This window comes from Paroedura picta, chromosome 14, assembly GCF_049243985.1.
Source record: "Paroedura picta isolate Pp20150507F chromosome 14, Ppicta_v3.0, whole genome shotgun sequence".
Classification (NCBI taxonomy): domain Eukaryota; kingdom Metazoa; phylum Chordata; class Lepidosauria; order Squamata; family Gekkonidae; genus Paroedura; species Paroedura picta.
The window spans coordinates 14,338,490-14,354,755 of record NC_135382.1 but is presented as its reverse complement, the minus strand read 5'-3'; the positions used below and the strand labels follow the sequence as shown (position 1 = coordinate 14,354,755).

At 51.9% G+C, this 16,266-nt stretch overlaps 2 protein-coding genes across 3 annotated transcripts in view; one reads left to right on the top strand and one right to left on the bottom strand.

The window, feature by feature from the left end:
* The first annotated feature begins 3,520 nt into the window (after window positions 1–3,520).
* On the top strand, window positions 3,521–16,185 carry PCDH12 (protocadherin 12). 2 transcript variants are annotated; one of them, XM_077309616.1, is made up of 4 exons: window positions 3,521–6,456; window positions 8,136–8,233; window positions 10,293–10,405; window positions 11,464–16,185. In XM_077309616.1, exons 1-4 carry the CDS (start codon window positions 3,691–3,693, stop codon window positions 11,859–11,861), a joined length of 3,375 nt encoding a protein of 1,124 aa, XP_077165731.1. In that variant the 5' UTR covers window positions 3,521–3,690; the 3' UTR covers window positions 11,862–16,185. The 2 variants fall into 2 exon arrangements, with proteins under 2 accessions (XP_077165731.1, XP_077165732.1); XM_077309617.1 differs by lacking the exon at window positions 8,136–8,233 and having other exon boundaries at window positions 11,464–11,750.
* The window catches only part of DELE1 (DAP3 binding cell death enhancer 1), a 33,945-nt gene continuing 31,444 nt past the window's right edge, over window positions 13,766–16,266 (bottom strand). The window contains exons 10-12 of the mRNA XM_077309618.1: window positions 14,983–15,075; window positions 14,287–14,422; window positions 13,766–14,198 (exon numbers count right to left, since the gene is read on the bottom strand). Of these exons, the coding sequence (XP_077165733.1) occupies window positions 13,960–14,198; window positions 14,287–14,422; window positions 14,983–15,075 (468 nt within the window). The 3' untranslated portion in view covers window positions 13,766–13,959. The remainder of the gene's footprint in view (window positions 14,199–14,286; window positions 14,423–14,982; window positions 15,076–16,266) is intronic.

The window sequence follows — 16,266 nt, the reverse complement described above, 5'->3', positions numbered from 1 at the left end:
CTGCTTTGATGTTTAATATTCATTCCCTTTTTCCCTCCCCCTCATCTAAAATAGGCCTTCACATTTTGGGGCGGAGGGTGCAATTCAAACCATTCTGAACTTGTCTGGTTCTTTTACCTCACACATTTGGTGGAACTAGCTTCTATGATGGGTGTGTGGGACAGGCACTAGTTGTACATAATGTGTGTTTGTGTAGTGGTGCTTTTGCGAAGGGAGGGTGCTTTTGAATGTGTGTGTGTGTGTGAGAGAGAGAGAGAGAGAGAAAGAGAAATTGAACTCCCTGGGCTTAACAGAGATACCAGTTCTTATTTTACTACACATGCTAAGTCACTTACTTCTCACAGCCCAAATTAAACTTCATTGGTATTAAAGGTGCCACTGGAAAACTTGGTTCTCACATCTCCTTGTTAACTCTTTTATTATCTACATGCTAATTTGCTGTTTTTTCACCAGTTTTACCAACAACTACATTCCAATCTTAATTACTTATCACTCAGTTCCTTGTTTCGTGACTCTACTTAGCTCTTCCTGGCAACTACCTCCCCCATGTAATGGTTGAAAAAGTCTTGTTTCAATGTATCTGAAGCAGTGTGCATGCACACAAAAGCTTAGAATTAAACTTAATTCATCTTTAAAGGTGCCCCTGAATTTTATCAGGTCTAAAAACATTCAAGCAAGGCAGCTCTGTTTGCCTTTTGCAGCAAAACAAAAAGGATTTTCCTGCACCTAAGGGACTTCCTGAGCTGATGTTTATTTTTTGAAGTATAAGCCCTACAAAAGCTGATGCTTCAAGAAACCTCTGAGTCGTTAATGAACCACAAGACCCCTTTTTGTTTTCCTCAGCTCTAAGAGATTTATGCCAAAGCACTGAACAAAACGGTTCTACGGCAGTGTGTGTGTGTGTGTGTGTGTGTGCACACCTCTTTTCCTTCTTCAGTAATCAAAACACTTCTTTGTATTGTGAGGTTTTGAAAGTAGAATGAACAAGGAAACAGTAACACGGCACAGATGCTGGTGCCCCCAAATCAGCTTTAGAATTAGAAGCTTATCTTTTGCTGGAGGGCAAGAGAAGAGGAACACGGGAGTTTGAATTGGTAACTCCAGTTTCCCCTCTCTCTCTCCTGCAATTTGTAAGACAATAAAAAGAGCCCTGCTGGATCAGACCAAAAGTCCATCTACGCCAGCCTCCTTTCTCACAGTTAAGGCCTTCTGGAGGGCCAAAAACAGGGCAGGGTGGCCAAGGCCTTGCCCTGGTGTTGACTCCTGGCACTGGGAGTCTGGGAAGCTATCTTGGGTGGGTGACTGAGTTGGGCAGGCAGGCAAGGTTGGTTGGTTGGTGGGGAAGGAGAAAAGGAGTCAGGGAAAGGTAAGAATATGGGGGGTTCCAAAAAGGGAATAAGGAAATCGTGTGGGGAAGAAGACACGGGGAAATGGGGTACCTGGCATGAGTCCCTGAAGGTTTTCCTGCGGTGCGACTTGGCCCAGCCCATTGGCTGACACTGCGGAGGTCCGACTTTCTCAGGAAGAAGTTGCTAGCGAAAGGGGAAACTGAAAACTGGTTGATAAGGGTAGATTGGCTAGTGGGAGGGTGGAAAGGAGGAGAAGTAGGGGAAAAGGACTGGGGGCTTTCAAGAAATGGAAAGAGGCAATAATGCAGGGGTGGCCAAATTGTGGCTCTCCCAATGTCTGTGCACTACAGTTCCCAGGAGCCCTGCTGGCAGGGCCTCATGGGAATTGTAGCCTCTGGACATCGGGAGAACCACAATGTGGCTACCTCTGCAATAGTGGGTGAGGATTAAATGAAATGCCCCTCTGGAGGTCCTTGTGGGTTCCCCACTTGCTGGAGTAATAACCAAGATTCTAGGGCAGGGGTAGTCAAACTGCAGCCCTCCAGATGTCCATGGACTACAATTCCCATGAGCCCCTGCCAGCATTTGCTGGCAGGGGCTCATGGGAATTGTAGTCCATGGACATCTGGAAGGCTGCAGTTTGACTACCCCTGTTCTAGGGCCTGAGGAGAAATATGAATATAGTCAGGATGGGAGGGGATGCTGTTCCAGGGCAGGGTGGCTGCTTAGGACGCTCACGGGTATCTCCGCAGGCAGCACTCTACAGAAAACTCTACACAGGTGAGAGCCCCCTCACCACCTGGCATTTGAAGCCTTTTTCTCCAGGCCCATTTCAGCCAAGAGCAGGGAGTATGGCTATTTAGAGCTCCTCAGCTGTGCTTTCCACGGTTCTAGAAAAATAACAGACCCAGCTGTCTTAAGACACGTGAACAGGCTTTCCAGGCCAGCCCTGTCCACCGGTGGGTGGTGAAAGGGTAGGACTGGCAGAGCTAGACTGGGAAACTCCTGGAGATTTGGGGATGGAGCCTGGGGAGGATGGGGACCTCAGTGGGGTACCAGGACACAGAACCCACCCTCCTCACCATCCCTTTTCTCCAGAATTTATCTTTGGGAGTCTGGATATGAGCTGTAATGCCAGGGGATCCTGAGATTCCATCTGTAGACTAGGAAGGAGAAGAAAACTGACAAGATGGCTGAGAATAATGTTATTTTTCTTGAAGCCCAAACAAGTTCTGCTATAACACTTGTTTCCAAAGGGTGAATTTGGTGTTGGGGGGGGGGGATCAATGTGGCCTGAACCTACCAGAATAATACACACACACCCTTTCACATTGATCCCCCATCTAAGGTGGATTGGAACCATATGTCCTACTGATACACAATAACTTGAACTGCGTGTGATTGAATGAAACACATTTTGTCTGAGAAATTTTGTGGATGTTAAGTAACTCAAAGCCACAGGAAGAGTTCACGCTGAAAACTAGTGTTATACCAGAACTCATTCTGGTTTAAAGTAAAGCAGAGTGACGTTATTCTCAGCTGTCTTGTCAGCTTTTTTCTCCTTCCTGTTTCTTTGGCTGATTAGTCATCATTTTGTCCCAACTGTAGACTGGCACCTCTATGTGATGTGAATAATTTTTTTTTTAAAGACAGACCTCACCCCTCCCTTTAATCGCTCCAGGTTCCTTGCCTAGTAGCTGGATCTACAGCAATCAGCAAATGAGACTACCTTGAAAGAACCCAGTGCTTGCACTTGAAAGCTCACACCCTGAATAAATCTTTGTTGGTCTTAAAGGTGCTACTGGACTCTGATTTTACTGAAAGAACCAAACCCTGCTCTGGGCAAAGGACCAAGCCAGACAGCAGGGTGGGTTCCTGCAATCAGCTGGCCTCCCCCAGAGGCACGGTGGGCCTCCGTGCCAAGCAGGTTGTGCTGCTTTGCTTATTTTGGCATTTCCAGGTCTGACTCTGCTTTGCCTTTGGGCTGGGTGTAGACGAGGCTGTTCCTTTTCCTGATTCCCTTGCAGGCCCATCTGGAGGCAGGCATTGTGCAGCCAGTCTCCCGTCCCTCCCCCGCTTCCCCGTAGGTGGGGTTTCCCTAGGAAATGGCCTCGGCAGGAAGCGGTCAAAGTCTCCGTGTCGCTCTCAGATCTCACTTGGGCCTTTTGCGACAAACGCTCCAAGAGAAGACCCCAAGCCGAGAGCGAGGTCTAACCACAGAATAGACGGTGGGAATGAGTCTTGCCTTGAGGAAGGGACCCCAATGCTCTGGTGCTCTAAACCTATACGGGGATAGCCAGTTTTTTGGACCACCTCCTGTGTGAAAGGGCTTCCTTGGGGAATGCAGTGGGCGTTCTTAAGGATGTTTCTGGTGTTGTCCGTCCCGGTTCTGTGGTGGTCTTTCCTTCTTTTGGCGGATTGTCAGGAAGTCACGACCTTCAATGTGCAGTATCAGGTGCCGGAGGAAGCCCAGCCTGGGACTGTGTTGGGAAGGTTGGCTGAACAACTGGGCTGGACGGAGGGCAGCCAGACTGCAGGATCCTTCCAGCTGCTACAGCCCTCCGTTCTGCTCCCCCTACAGATGGACTCTCGGGATGGCCTGCTACGCACCTTGGGGAGGCTCGACCGAGAGCAGCTCTGCCCCCAGAGAGATCTCTGTACCATCTCTTTCAGCGTCCTGGCCTCCAAATACCTAGCCCTGATCCACGTGGAGGTTCATGTCCTGGATATTAATGACAACGGGCCTCAGTTTCCCCACGTGGCCGTGGAGCTGGAGATATCCGAAAGCACCCTGTTACAGACACGAATCCCCTTGGATAGAGCCGTCGACCCGGATGCCGGCTCAAACGGTCTCTGCTCCTACCTCTTGTCCCCCAGCGAGCACTTTGCGTTGGAGGTGACGATCGGCTCGGATGGAACTCAGCAGGTGGAGCTCGTGGTTGTCAAAGAAGTGGACCGAGAGCGCCTCTCCTCTTTCCTGTTGACAGTGACGGCTGTCGATCACGGCCAGCCGCCCAGATCAGGCAGCGCCTTTGTGAGGGTGACCGTATTGGACTCCAATGATAACATCCCGACGTTCACCCAGAGTTCCGTGACTGTCGAAATTAGGGAGGATGCATCGCCGGGGACTCTTTTGGTCAACCTGACTGCCACGGACCCCGACCAAGGCCCCAATGGAGAGATTGAGTATTCCCTCAGCCCACACACTCCCGCGGATGCGCTCAGAACGTTTACTATCGAGAGCCAAACAGGCCGGGTCCTCTTGCGTCAGCCGCTGGATTACGAGAAAAAATCCACCTATGAGGTGGACGTACAAGCCCAAGACCACGGAGCGAACCCCAGCCCGGCCCACTGCAAGCTTTTGGTCCGTGTTGTAGATGTCAATGACAACCGGCCTGACATCCATGTCACCTGGGCCGGGCAGGCAGCGGTGGTGTCCGAATCTCAGCCCCAAGACAGCTTCGTTGGCCTGGTGACCCTCTCCGATCCTGATGCGGGTGATAACGGGAAGGTGGATTGCTCTATCAGCCAAGGGGCCGAGCATTTCTCCTTGAGAAGGGTCAACCCCAGCAGCTACTTGCTGCTCACAAACACCCCCCTGGACAGGGAGAGCTGGGCCGAGTATAACCTGACCTTGTTGGCCCAGGACCGGGGGACCCCTTCGCTGGCGAGGGCCAGAGATTTCACAGTCCACGTTGGCGATGTCAATGACAACCCGCCCCGCTTCAAAGCTAATCTGTACCATGTTTCTGTGGCTGAGAATATCATACCCCCTTCCCCTTTGCTGGCAGTCAGGGCTCATGATCCAGATGCAGGCCTCAATGGGGAAGTCACGTACAGCATCCCCGATGCAGTGATTTCGGAGTGGCTGGCTATCGATGCCGACACTGGGGAGATCTGGACCCGTACGGCTTTTGATGCCGAAAAGACGGCCAGCTTTGACTTTATTGTGACAGCCGAAGACACGGGTCAGCCGAAATTGTCGTCGAATGTTTCTGTCAGGGTTACGGTGCTTGACGTGAACGATAACTTCCCAGTTATCACCCAGCCGCTGGTGGAGGGCGGGAGGGCAAGCGTCACCATCCTGGTGGACACGGGCACTGGCCACGTGCTGTGGCCCGAAGGGGAAGAGAGTGCTGATTTAGCCGACTCCGTCAGGGTTCCCCTGCTCTTCACTGTCTCCGCCACAGATGCAGACTCCGGCTTAAACGGTGCCGTTCTTTACAACCTGCTGAGCGGCGACGAGGCTGGCTTGTTCATCCTCGATCCCCACTCGGGACAGCTTTATCTGAACAGCAGCAACGCCAGCCGCCTGGTGGGCCACGGATGGGACCTGGAAGTGTCCGTGAGCGACCGAGGGGAGAAGCCGCTGTGCACCAGAGTCTTGGTGAAGGTGACCTTTGCCAGCCACCGGGAGGAGATGCCCGATTCTTCCCCCGTGTCCCAGCCGCTCAGCCCCTCGGCCGTCATCGGGATTTGTCTTCTGGTCTTCCTCGCTCTCTTCCTGGCCAGTTTGATGCTGGCGGTGTCTCTGTGCAAAAGGGAGAAACAAAGAGGCAACATGACGTACAACTGCCGCGAGGCAGAACATGCCTACAGCCAGCAGCAGCCCAAGAAGCCCCCCAAGCCCATTCAGAAATCCGATATCTGCATCGTGCCTGTGCTTCAGCGGGGAGACGCGGAGAAACCGCCGCCTGGGTCTGGGTCTCCCGAAACTGCTCGGGCCGATGACCCCGAGATTCCGTGCCACATGACCCCGACCCTTTACAGGACCCTCCGGAACCAGAGGATCCAGAGCATCCTCACGGAGGAGAGCGAAGGGTTTGTTCTCCCTGCCGTGCTCAAAGTTTCCAAACCTCCCCATGCTCAGAAGTTCAAAACACACAGTGCTACGGACGTGCCGGCTGCTGCGGCGAGCCCGTGTGGCTCCTGTCCAAAGGACCTCTTGCAGCAGCAGCAGCAGCAGGGCAAACCCAGCCCTGAGAGGGGCCTCGAGGAGGCCTGCAGTCGCCAGCATATCCTGAGGAGCTTGGTGAGGCTCTCCATGGCCGCTCTGGCTGAGCAAGGCCCGGCAGGGCAATTGCCCCTGGATTCTGGCCCTGTGCAGGTAAGCGATGAATGCTGCTTGGGGGTTTTCAGAATTGGGCTGTGGGGAAGGTGAAAGGCCAGGCAAAATGGGTAGGAATGCCAGTCTCCAGGTGGGGCCTGGGAGTACCCTGAAATCACAGCTCATCTCCAGGCTACAGGGATCAGTTCCCTTTGAAAAAAATAGGATGCTTTGGAGGGTGTCCTTTATGGTAAGGTGACCAGATTGTCCCACTTTTGGAGGGACATCTGGGGGCACCTGGCAAATTGTACTTATGTTGAAATTAAAATATATATATATATTACAATACTATTTTTGCATTCTATGAAAATTTTTGTTGCTCCATATAGACTAATTTTTAAAACAAGAACCCCCCAGTCAATGGTGTCCCAATGTTAAAATTTGGTCACCTTACTCTATGGCATCATACCCGCTGAGGTCACTGTCCTCCTCAGGCTCCATCCCCCAAATCTCCAGGAATTTCCCAAGCTGGAGTTGGTAACCTTCCTTCTGCCCCACTGAAGACTGGGGGGGGGGGTAACCTGTCAACCCAAGGTAGGGGTATAAAATAAAACTTTGAAAGTGAGGGTCCATTTATGATGATTCAAACAGTTAAAAGGCACAATATGTTCTTTTTTAATGCTACGGATTATATTTTCCCTGGCAGAGTGCTACGTGCCAACAAATATGTGCATGTGCGTTTTGGTTGGTGGTGGTGGTGGGGGGGGGTGAGGCTAGTAAAAACAGTGAGCCTTGTATCTCCCACCTTCCCTCCCATCTGTCTGTATTCACTGCTGCCTGTTGAATATAGTTGGAGGAGCTTTGGGTCCCGTCCCCCCCCGGTTTAGAAGTGAACTATAATAAAGCAGCAAGCTGCAGGAGCAGTGTACCTGAGCAGTAGGAATGAGCACTAGGGGTAGCTATTTCTAGGCAGCTTTTCTACACCAATGCTAATTCTATTCATTCTCTAGATCAGGGGCAGTCAAACTGCGGCCCTCCAGATGTCCATGGACTACAATTCCCATGAGCCCCCTGCCAGCATTTGCTGGCAGGGGGCTCTTGTGAATTGTAGTCCATGGACATCTGGAGGGTCGCAGTTTGACTACCCCTGCTCTAGATTCTACAGGTCCTTGCTTACTCCAGGGGTAGCTCCTGTTACATACTTTTGTAACGCCATTGTCCCCCATTATGTATTTATATGGTGCCACCCCACGGGGGGAGAGGGGGGGAAGAGGAAAGATAATTTGGAACCTGCACTAGGAAGGTGCATCTCCCACCTGTTCAGCCGTGGGTGCCGAGAACCCTGCAACTCCAAGGGCTTAAAAGAAACAAGGTTCATTCCTCAATCCCTGCAAGGAGGGGGAGGGAAAGGCTCCAACGAGCCCGTTCACTGCCGTCTTCATCCCTTTGAAGGCATTGCTAAATTGCTTGTTGTCGGTGTAGCACTGTAGGTTGGTTTGTGGTGGGTGATGTGGAGATGTTGTGTGCGTGTGGGGGCTTCTGGGTAGGAAAAAATGGATTTGGGAGGGGGGGTTGCTTCGCACGCTGTTGAGAGCGAAGAGGAGTGGGGAAGAACATCAGACATTATAAATAGCCCCAAAGGTGCTGTGGGGAAAGGGGGGGGGGGATGTGAGGATATCCTGCTAGGAAGCAGCTTTGGTAGGAATTGTTATCGGAGACCGGCTCTTCCTGTCTTATAGCAAATCTCGCAACTGCTGTCTCTCCTGCACCAGGGCCAAGTGCAGCCCAAGCCCAACCACAAGGGCAACAAATACTCAGCGAAGCACGCCTGCTGCAGGTGAGTCTCACGCGGTGGGCTCTAACCCGGAGAGCCAGGTTGGATTCGTCACTCCTCCACAGGCAGTCTTCTGGGTGACCCTGGGCCAGTCACCAGTCTCTCAGAGCCCTCAGCCCCATTTACCTCACAAGGTGCCTGTTGTGGGGGAGAGGAGGGAAGGTGATTGTGAATCCCTCTGAGACACATGAGGCCTGCTGGGTGACCTTGGGCCAGTTACAGTTCTCTCAGAGCTCTCTCAGTTCCATCTGCATCACAGGGTGCCTATTGTGGGGGAGAGGAAGGGAAGGTCTATGAGATACATAAGGCCTGCTGGGTGACCTTGGGCCAGTCAGTTCTCTCAGAGCTCTCTCCATTCCATCTGCATCACAGGATGCCTATTGTGGGGGAGAGGAAGGGAAAATGATTTTGAATCCCTATCAGACACATAAGGCCTGCGGGGTGACCCTGGGCAAGTCACAGTTCTCTCAGAGCTCTCTCAGTTCCATCTGCATCACAGGGTGCCTATTGTGGGGGAGAGGAAAGGAAGATGATTTTGAATCCCTATGAGACACATAAGACCTGCGGGGTGACCTTGGGCCAGCCATGGTTCTCTCAGAGCTCTCTCCGTTCCATCTGCATCACAAGGTGCCTGTTGTGGGGGAGAGGAGGGAAGGTGATTGTGAATCCCTATGAGACACATGAGGCCTGCTGGGTGACCTTGGCCCAGTTACAGTTCTCTCAGAGCTCTCTCAGTTCCATCTGCATCACAGGGTGCCTATTGTGGGGGAGAGGAAGGGAAGGTCTATGAGATACATAAGGCCTGCTGGGTGACCTTGGGCCAGTCAGTTCTCTCAGAGCTCTCTCCATTCCATCTGCATCACAGGATGCCTATTGTGGGGGAGAGGAAGGGAAAATGATTTTGAATCCCTATCAGACACATAAGGCCTGCGGGGTGACCCTGGGCAAGTCACAGTTCTCTCAGAGCTCTCTCAGTTCCATCTGCATCACAGGGTGCCTATTGTGGGGGAGAGGAAAGGAAGATGATTTTGAATCCCTATGAGACACATAAGACCTGCGGGGTGACCTTGGGCCAGCCATGGTTCTCTCAGAGCTCTCTCCGTTCCATCTGCATCACAGGGTGCCTCTTGTGGGGGAGAGGAAGGGAAGGTGATTTTGAATCCCTATGAGACACATAAGGCCTGCTGGGTGACCTTGGGCCAGCCATGGTTCCCTCAGAGCTCTCTCAGTTCCATCTGCATCACAGGGTGCCTATTGTGGGGGAGAGGAAAGGAAGATGATTTTGAATCCCTATGAGACACATAAGGCCTGCTGGGTGACCTTGGGCCAGCCATGGTTCCCTCAGAGCTCTCTCCGTTCCATCTGCATCACAGGGTGCCTCTTGTGGGGGAGAGGAAGGGAAGGTGATTTTGAATCCCTATGAGACACATAAGGCCTGCTGGGTGACCTTGGGCCAGCCATGGTTCCCTCAGAGCTCTCTCCGTTCCATCTGCATCACAGGGTGCCTATTCTGGGGGAGAAGGGAAGATGATTTTGAATCCCTATGAGACACATAAGGCCTGCTGGGTGACCTTGGGCCAGTCATGGTTCTCTAAGAGTTCTTTCAGCCCCACCTGCTTCACTGGGTGCCTGTTGTGGGGAGAGGAAGGGAAGGTGATCGTAAGCCCCTCTGAGACACCTGAGGCCTGCTGGGTGACCATAGTTCTCTAAGAGCTCTCTCAGCCCCCCCCCCCTACCTCACAGAGGGGCTGCTGTGAGGAGAGGAAGGGAGGTAATAAAACGCTGTTTGTTGTGGTGTGAAACAGTCCAGGTCTCTGCCGAAACTCTGGCGCAGCTGCAAGAGAACCCTCTGCCTGAAGAAAAGCAAGGCCTCTGATCACAAAGGCTTTGCAAGCAGTAGGGGGTATGTTTCCATGTTAGGGTCTGACCCATCCCTGTTTCCGAGCACGTGGCCGTGGCACGGATCCAAGGAAACGGGCAAACAAAGCAGGGCAAGATGGGTGCTTCGTTGATGGGTGACGATGGCCCAGTCCGCGTTCTATGAAGCTCCTTCTCCTCACAGGGACACCAACCCCCATGCCGAGGGGCTCCCCACCCAGAAGGGTTGCGACAGAAAGCACCACGACTTCGTTCTTCTGGGAGAGGAGCTGGAGAACCTCCTGGATGCTCCGTCAGGTGAGAGAAGCAGACTCGTGTCCCTCCCCTTGCAATGGTGCTGAGGTTCCAGCATCAGTCGGGTCTCACATGGTGCTCTACACCCTGCTGTAACAAAGGAAATAAGGGCATGGACTGGCCAGGTGCCATCCCCAAAGTCTCAATCCAACTTTCTGTCTATAACCCGTCTCCCATTATACATTTCACCAGAAGCTGAAACCACATAAGGGCAGAAGAGGGTTTTTTTTAATGCTGAATTCTTCAGAGTGCTAAGCAGGGTTGCCAACCAGGTTAGGAAAGTCCAGGGGATTTGGGGAAACAGTGGAGGGCAGAGTTCAAGGAACGGTAGGAATTTAGTAAGATAAGACGGGAAATTCCTTTGAGCACTTCAAATGTAAATGTATCTATTCTGGAATGTTAAAATCACTGTTTTTAATGATGCATTGTAAGCTGCCCTGAGGCCTTGGGGAAAAGGTGGCATATACATTTGATAAATGAATAGATATGCCACAGGGCCCCCACCCAACCCCATCATCGGGCCAGCCATCTCTTATCCCAGTCTGTTACCTCAGGGGTAGTCAACCTGTGGTCCTCCAGATGTTCATGCACTACAATTCCCATGAGCCCCTGCCAGCGTTCGCTGGCAGGGGCTCATGGGAATTGTAGTCCATGAACATCTGGAGGACCACAGGTTGACTACCCCTGTGTTACCTGGCCTGCTGGTATATCTTGTCCAGAATGACGTGTGATAGCAGGAGCTGGTGATAACAGTTTTAGGTGAATTTTAAAGAATTTTATCAAGATTCTCATGTCATTCGTATCTGATGTTCCCCGCCCCAAGAACAATTTTTGGAAAGGGGCGGGCTAGAAATCCCGAAAGTAAATGAAGTCATTTCCTCCAGGGGAACTGATCCCTGCACACCGGAAATCAGTCATCATTCCGGATCATCAGGCCTCTCCTGGAGATTGGCAACTCTAGTGCCGAGCAGTTGCACATATACCAAATCACATAATGCCAGGATGATCCTTCCAAGGCTGCCAAGCTAACCCCCTTTATCCCCCCCCCCCATATGTTGCAGGGTTGGACCTGGACCAGCTGACGGAAGCCGATCCCGCCTGGATGGCCAGGCTGTCCCTTCCGCTCTCAACCGATTACAAGGCCAACGTGGTCTCCCCGGGTGCTCAGCCGTTTCCGCCCGGCCAGGAAGCCGTGGGCAGAGATGAACCACGCACGTTTGCGACCTTTGGCAAAGCTGCTGGGGAGGAGCCGGCCCCTGCCGAGCCGCAGCTGGCCAACTCCTTTCTCTCGGAGATGAGCACTCTGCTCGAGAGGATTCTGTCTCACAAGGCCAACGTCCAGGCGGATGTCTCCTTGGGGCTTTGGCAGCAACTCTCCGTGCGCAGGAGGAACTTGGAGATGGAGGCGGGTGGGGTGGAGGCAGCCGGCAGCAGGAAGGACTGCAGCCTGGAAGGGTGAAGGAAGAGCGCACACTGGGTGTGCCGGCGCAGCGCGTCAAGCGGGAGTGTATCTTATGTACACTTCATGCGTTCGTCCCCACCTAATAGGCCAGGGGACCTGACCTTACACAGGCAACTCTGTGCTTTACAAACATGAAATGGCAGGTCCAGAAGGGTTTTGACTGCCCTCCCTTCCGAAGCAGAAGAAAGAACTACTGTCGATGCAGAGACAGTGTGAAGCTATTGGGACTGCAGAACTGGTTGCCTCTCAACAGCAGCAGCAGCAGGACTGCTGTGCTGCCAAGCAAAGAAACGCAGCTTCGTGGTAGAGTTGTCAGACTCACCAGTTCCTCCCACTGCCAGTCCCTACCCCCAGCTGCCAATCAGCTTGGTTGGCGCACGGGGGGGGGGGGCAGAGGGAGGGGATTTAACAGAAGGCGGCTCAGGTCTCATTGTTGGCGTCACATGGGAAGTGAGTATCACACAAGCAGCATTTAGGTGATGCTCTGGTATTTGGACAAAAATTCTATGGTAGAAGGTGGTTTTACCGTAGAGCTTTTGCCCAAATTCCAGAGTTTCACTGAGACACTGCTGCCATGATGACTTCTCTCCCTGGATGAAAGGCCTAGGCCTTTCTCGTTCTCTTCATAAGCCCTCCCCATCCCCTACTGGTTGCCAGAAGGGACCTGGATCCCCTACCTTTTGCTCAGGCTCTGAGCCCCCCCATGTGTGCTCTCTGTCTCTTTTCAACTTTCTGCTGTATTACAATGAAACCTAGAAACAGCTGCCAGAGTACATATTTTTTAATAGCAAGATATTCAGGAATCAAAGTTCTGCATGTCACTCTGTTTATATTCTAGCTCAGCCTTTCTTAACTGTTTCACCATGGGGAAACCCCTGCAGCATTCTTCAGAATTCGAGAAATCCCGGAAGTGGCGCAACAATGTAGAACAGGGGTAGTCAAACTGCGGCCCTCCAGATGTCCATGGACTACAATTCCCATAAGCTCCTGCCACGGATATCTGGAGGGCCGCAGTTTGACTACCCGATGTAGAATATGGCCAAGAAGCATAGCTGTGTACATGCACACCTGGGGCCCTTCCAGGGCCGCCACTGGCCATTTTGGGAGGGAGAAGTTGAGTCAACATGACTATTTATGGTCATATGTTATGAATGTTTATTACATTTAAAAATACTTTAAAATTAACTGATTCCCACCCATTCAGGGAACCCTTCCAGGGCCATCAAGAAACCCCAGGGTTTCACAGAACCCTGATTGAGACAGCCTGCTCTAGCTGCACAATGGCCTCCCCACAATGCATGATAGTGATGAGCAGGCAGATGACAGGGGGCTTGGATGTGTGTTGCTGGCCTGCAACTGTTGAGAACTCGGGCCACAAAGCTGCCTGGCTGCTGGCAGGGAGGAAATGGCTGAATTATACTCTCAGGAACATGGGGGAGACCCAGTTGTTAACAAAAGAGGGAGATTCTTTTATCCAGTGTACCAGCTGCAGTCCACTAGGAGTGGCTGAATTGTGGCTCACCGGATGTCCATGAACTATAATTCCCATGAGCCCCTGCCTGTTGACTACTGGCGAGAAAACTTTCCTTACATTCAAACTGCGCCGACAGTCCACAGCTGCCTGTGATTCAGGCTCAGAGGTGAATTCTGTGTCTCGGGCCACACCTTGTCCACATCTTGATGGCTGTATTTGCTGCTGGGGTTTGGCTGCTTCCCACTTCCCTCCCTGAAGGCATCTTCTCGAAGATCCTGCCTTTGTGTTGCTCATGAAGGAAAGGCATGGGCCTGGCAGCAACCAAGGAATTGCAGGGCATCCTCTCTGAAGGCTGTGGGGCACTCTGGCTTCTGTTTTTAGGACACAGCGGGGGATGTGAGGGTAAGAAACTGGCTGAGATGAAAAGTTCACCTAGCAGAGCTCGTTTATTTAGGTACAACACCCACCGTTCGAACTCTGTAGTGGCAATTTTGGGCTTGGTGGGGGGGAGGAAAAAGCAAATAAGGAAAGGCACGCAAAGGATGCATTAAAGGGGGCAGTGGTAGTAGTTGTCTGAGAAGTTGGCCATCTTAGCAGAAAAAGCTTTTCCGATTAATGCCATTAGCCAATGGCAATTCCTGGGGACCAGGCCAAGGGGCGGAGGCCAAGAGAGAAGCAACCCGGGAAGGCTGGAAGAGGCAGGCAGGACACATCTCGGAGACTTCCTGTGCTCTGGGCATGGTTCAGGCCCAGAACTGGCTGTCCCGTGTGCGAAACCGGTGGCTGATTCAGGCTTTGAAGGCAGGGGCTGGAGAAAAAGGGTCTTGGGGCCACAGTTAACGGCTGCAGGCTCTGCAGATCTGCGAAGGTGAAAGTATCATGTCATCAGTGTCATGCCCCATGTTCACACGACACCCCAATTTCCCCTACCAGTCCCGGGTTCCCTACCTGCTATTTGCTGCTGCACCCTAGCTGCAGCACTCTCCCGTGCAGGCTTTGAGCCTGCAACATCTGCTTGCTGGTTCTGGGCAGGTCCAAGGCCCTTTTCAGAGCAGAGTCCCAAAGAGAGCTTGCTCAAGGAATCCTGCAAGGAAAAACACATTGCAGAGCATCAGCCTAGCGAGGATGAATCAGGGCCAGTTGTACACCCATGCACTGGACGGCGCATGGAGCAGAATGGCCCATTCTAAAGCTGGAGTATCCAGATGGAGGTACACACACACACACACACACACAACACAGAGTTACTATCTGGGTTGTCAACTTCCTCGTAGGGCCTGCAGATCTCCCAGAGTTATAACTGATTTCTAGGTGACCTAAGTTCTCCAAGTGAAAATGGTTGCCTTGGAGGGTGGAGTCTGTGGAATGGCATAGCCCAAACAAAACTGATTAGGAAATCTGATGCCCAGGACAAAGAGTGTGCGCTATCAGTAATAGGAGAGGTGAGCCAAATATACAAAAAACACACAGAGAGGTATGCACATATGAGTTGTATACTCCACAGGAACAGTTTGTTCTGGAAAAGCCAGCGATGGAACATTTATAGGGTTGTATTAAACGCAGACCAATTTCAAACATCAGCTTGGAGATCTCCGGAGAAGGGCAGAACAGAATGTAGAAGGGTGATTCTCCATACAGTCCTACCTCACTTTTGGCTGTCTTATGCGAGTATCGTAGTGCCGTTCTCCTCCCAGCCATCAGACCCTTCAGGCTGAGCCTACCCAGATAAACTTGTGCCTGTATCAAAGCGAGAAAACACCTGTCACAATAAAGAGGTTGACTTCTGCTTAGTTTTTCACATCAGCCCGTAGATCTCTATCCCATGTTTCTGATTTCTTTGGGGTTTTTTTGTATTCTATTCAAAAATGTGTTTAAAGCTGTAAGAGGTCACCTCTTTTTGGGGAGAAAAGTGGGACATTGTGTGCGTGTACATTCACACACACACACACACACACACACACACACACACACACACAATAAATCAGGATCAGGAAGCGCGTCTCCCATCCCTGGATGGGGTGCAATTGACAGCTGCACCTGTCGCCGGGAATTTGGGAGTGAGCTTTGATGCCTCCCTTTCAATGGAGGCTCAGATCACAAAAGTGGCGTTTCTCATCTATGCCAAATGCGGCTTCTAGCGCCCTACCTGCCTCCAGAACACTTGGCCACTGTGATCCATGCAACGGTCACCTCCAGATTAGACTTCAGTAACTCGCTCTACGCTGGCCTACCCTTGTCTCTGATCTGGAAATCGCAGCTGGTGCAAAATGCAGGGGCGAAGGTCCTCGCCAAGACACCTTGGAGGGCCCATATCAAGCTGGTCTTGGTTTTGAACTTTAAGGCTATGCGCGGCCTGGGTCCCACTTATCTGAGGGACCACTTATCTGCTTATGCCCCCCGCAGAGCCCTTCGCGCTGCAGGTATGAACTTGCTAGTAGTCCCAGTCTCCAGACATTCGCCTGGCCTCGACCAGGGACAGGGCCTTCTCGGCCTTGGCCCCAACCTAGTGGAATGAGCTCCTGGAAGAGCTAAGGGTCCTGATGGAACTTGCTGGGTCCGCAGGGCCTGCAAGACGGAGGTCTTCTGCCAGGCGTTTGGCTGAGGCCAGGGCGGTGACCAGTAATGACATCAATGGATCCCTCCCCATATGGACAGAATTGGGGAGCATCTGCTGATCTGGCTGGAATATGGGGTGATGACTGCCATCATCATCTTCTTGGGATGGTTTTTAGTTTGTATAATTGGGGTTTTAATGCTGTATTTTACTGGTTTTGTATGTAAACCACCCCAAGACGATTCCTCGTGAGGGGCGGTACAGAAGTCTAAAAATAAATAAATGAACTTAAATCTTCCCTAGAGTCTTGACTTTTGCACAAAAGGCAAAGTGCTGCGATCCAGTGAATGTTCAGAACCATCCCATTACTTCAA

Coding starts and splice junctions, on each gene's coding strand:
- PCDH12 (XM_077309616.1), top strand. CDS start 3,691: ATGCAGTGGGCGTTCTTAAGGATGTTTCTGGTGTTGTCCGTCCCGGTT. Junction 8,234..10,292: donor GCGAAGCACGCCTGCTGCAG/GTGAGTCTCACG, acceptor TTCTCCTCACAG/GGACACCAACCCCCATGCCG. Junction 10,406..11,463: donor CCTCCTGGATGCTCCGTCAG/GTGAGAGAAGCA, acceptor CATATGTTGCAG/GGTTGGACCTGGACCAGCTG.